Source organism: Apteryx rowi, unplaced genomic scaffold, assembly GCF_003343035.1.
Source record: "Apteryx rowi isolate R43461 unplaced genomic scaffold, aptRow1 scaffold_1445, whole genome shotgun sequence".
Taxonomy (NCBI): domain Eukaryota; kingdom Metazoa; phylum Chordata; class Aves; order Apterygiformes; family Apterygidae; genus Apteryx; species Apteryx rowi.
The window spans coordinates 1-3,206 of NW_020447692.1; the positions used below are offsets into that span (position 1 = coordinate 1).

Here is a 3,206-nt window from a genome sequence, read left to right on the forward strand (position 1 = left end):
CCCCACTGCCGGAGCCCCCAGGGAGCTCCCCTCCCCGGCGCGGGGAGCGAAGGATTGGGGGAACCCCCCCCGCCCGACACACGTGTTTGGTCCAAAGAGCAGGGGATTCTGGGTAGAATGTGCATCTCTCCGCAGGGATCTGCCCTCATCCGCCCCGAGCGGGGGGAGACAAGACGGACGGGAGCAGCGAGTCAACCCCCCTCTCCACCCCAGCCCTGGACGCCAGGGTCCCCTACTCGTAGTGAGCGATGACGACCATCATGGTGACGCCGGCCAGCAGCCCCAGGACCTGGAGCAGGGACTGGAGCGGCCCTGAGTCACGCAGCAGCTCAGGAATGACGGACACCGTGCCCACGTAGATGAAGCCGCCGGCCGTGAAGGGCAGGATCCAGGCCGTGGCCGCCTCTCCGACGCCCTCGGCCAGCAGGGAACAGGCGGCGCCGCCCAACGCCCCCAGCGCCGTCACCAGCTGCAGCCGCATGGCCTGGAGGAACGGTGAGCATCAGCGACGTCCCCCCACCCCTTCCCCCGGGATCGGGAGAACCGTTCCCCGGGGACGTCCCGTCCCGCCACGTACCTTGCGCTTGGTGCAGCCCGACTGCACGAGGATGGCAAAGTCGCCCACCTCGTGCGGCACCTCGTGCAGGAGCACGGTCAACGCCGTGACCGCCCCGACGCCCGGCCCCGCCAGGAAGGACGCTCCGATGGCCAACCCATCCGTGAAGTTGTGGGCCAGGTCGGCCGCCAGGTTCAGGTACCCCGAGACCTGCATGGCTGCGGCACAGGGGAGGGTGTCAACCGGCCCCTCCGGGCCCCCCCCCAACCCCVATCTGCCCCCAGTCTGCCCCGTACCCGATTCCTGAGCCGGCTTTTCTGGCTCCCGGCTCTTCCTCTTGGCATCGTGGCCYTTCGCGGCCTTCCTCTCCCGCAGCCCCGCGGCTTTGGGCTCCTCCTCACCCTCGCTGGAGCTGTTCTTGGCCTTGGGCGCTGGGGAGGGAGCGGTGGGGATCAGCCACCGATTTCCCCCCACGCGCTGACGTCACCGGGCAGCGGGGACGGGGGCGGCCGCTACGTACCGTGGCTGTGGCCGTGGCCGTGGCCGCCCTTGACGTGCCGCACGAACTTCTCCACCACCAGGAAGGCCACGATGCCGGCGAGCACCCACATGCCGACCGCCAGCATGCGGGCGTGCTCCTGGCCTGGGCGTGGGGCGAGGGCGACGTGGTGAGACGTCGTCCCCGGCCCCCCCGGTGTCCCCCCCCCCCGGTGTCCCTCCCCGACCCCGGCCCACCTTGGTGCGAGTGACCGTGGCCCTGCGGCTCCGTGTGGCCCCGCAGGTGGCCGCTGGCCGGGCCACTCACCCAACGCGTGGGGGATGAGGTGGAGGAAGGCGTCTCCCAGGAGGCCCCCCGAGGCGAAGCTGAGCAGCAGCTTGAGCAGCGCCTGGTGCTGCGACGTGTTGGACTCCACGGGGATGAGGAAGAGGATGAGGTATGGAGCGGCGCTGATCAGCACCGTGGCTCCGATGACCTGCGGGGCGGAAAGAGCGGGAAGAAGCAGGGGGGGGGTTACGTGAGCGCCCGTGCCCGGCCAGGCTCCACGCGCGCGAGGTGGGAACTCACGTGCATCCACAGCTTCACCATGTCCTGCCTCTCCCTCGCCGGCGGCTGCTGGTTCCCGCGGGAGCTGCCGGACTGGGCCTGGCTGGCAGGATCCTCGTGGAAACGCTCGTGCGAGTGGCTGTGCCCGAGGCGGGGTTCCTCATGGCCGTGGTGAGCGTGGCTGTGGCCGTGGTACATGTCCTCGTGCGAGTGGCCGTGGAAATCCTCGTGCACGTGGCCGTGGGGCCCGTGGCTGTGCCCGTGGTGCACGTCCTCGTGCGAGTGGCCGTGGTGGCCGTGGTACATGTCCTCGTGCGAGTGGCCGTGGTGGCCGTGGCCGTGATACATGTCCTCGTGCGAGTGGCCGTGGTACATGTCCTCGTGCGAGTGGCCGTGGCTGTGCCCGTGGTGCATGTCCTCATGCGAGTGGCCGTGGTGGCCGTGGCTGTGCCCGTGGTGCATGTCCTCGTGCGAGTGGCCGTGGTGGCCGTGGCTGTGCCCGTGGTGCATGTCCTTGTGTGAGTGGCCGTGGTGGCCATGGCTGTGCCCGTGGTGCATGTCCTCTTGTGAGGACGCAGCAGGGAGCAGGCAGAGGGCCAGGACCGCGCAGGCAGCCACGGCAGCAAGGGGAATGCTGAGTCCCGCTCGGCCCCATGTCCGGGCGGACGTCGCCATCGTGCCGTCACTGCCAGAGAGAGGGTGTGTCAGCGCCGCCCAGGGCGGGGGGAGGAGCCACGCAGCTCACCCAGCCGCTCYGGCACCACGTACCGTAGGGACGGAGGGATGAAGGTCCAGACTAGCACCAATGGATCAAACCATCAAGACAAAAGGGTGAGAATCCAGAGTGGCGCCAGCAGGTTGTACCATAGAGACAGAGGCATGAGAGTCTAGAAARGTGCTGTTGGTCATACCATAGAGATGGTGGGTTGGGGGCTCTAAGGTAGCACCAATAGGTCATACCAGAGAGCTAAAGGGAAGAGGAAACACAGTGGTACCTATGAGCTGTACCATAGAGACAGGTAAATGAGGRTCCAGAGTGGCACCCCTAAATCTTTTCATAGCGATAGAGTGAGGAGGACTAGGGTGGCGCCAATGAGCTGTGTSACAGAGATGAAGACAGGAGGGTCTAGAGTGGCACCCGTGGATCATACTATAAAGATAGAGAAGAGGCACCAGAGCGGCCCCAGTGGGTCTCACTACAGACATAGAAAAACACAGTAGTGCTGGCGACCGCGCCATAGAGATGGCGGCATCCGGGTCCAGAGCGGCACCGACTGGCCCCCCCCCCCCCGCCATAGAGAGGGCGGCGCGGGGGGCTAGAGCGCAGCCCCTCCCTTCCCGGCGCCGGGGCCGCCTCGCCTGCCCCGGGAGGTCCCGCCAGCCCCGCCCGCTCTCTATGGTCGCGGCGCCCCGGGAGCCCCTCTAGCCCCCGTCTCGATGCTTCGGGGGGGTCTCACCGTCCGCGCGCTCCGTTAGCTCCGGCTCGAGCCCGACGTGGCACCGCGGCCCCGCCCTTTTCGCGCGCTTCGCCCGCTCTCGCGAGACCCCGCGGGAGGGCGGGTGGGAACGGGCGGAAGCGCCCGCAGCCAAGATGGCGGCGCCGCC

General features: G+C 68.3%; 1 protein-coding gene across 1 annotated transcript; it reads right to left on the reverse strand.

The window, feature by feature from the left end:
- Positions 1 to 6: 6 nt before the first annotated feature.
- On the reverse strand, positions 7 to 3,103 carry LOC112962250 (zinc transporter SLC39A7-like). Its single transcript, XM_026058239.1, is given in 9 exon segments — positions 7 to 484; positions 578 to 774; positions 853 to 987; positions 1,077 to 1,199; positions 1,292 to 1,355; positions 1,357 to 1,530; positions 1,623 to 2,286; positions 2,370 to 2,397; positions 3,059 to 3,103. Coding segments are annotated over 7 exon segments (1,599 nt in total). The 5' UTR covers positions 2,277 to 2,286; positions 2,370 to 2,397; positions 3,059 to 3,103; the 3' UTR covers positions 7 to 232.
- Between the last annotated feature and the right edge of the window lie 103 nt (positions 3,104 to 3,206).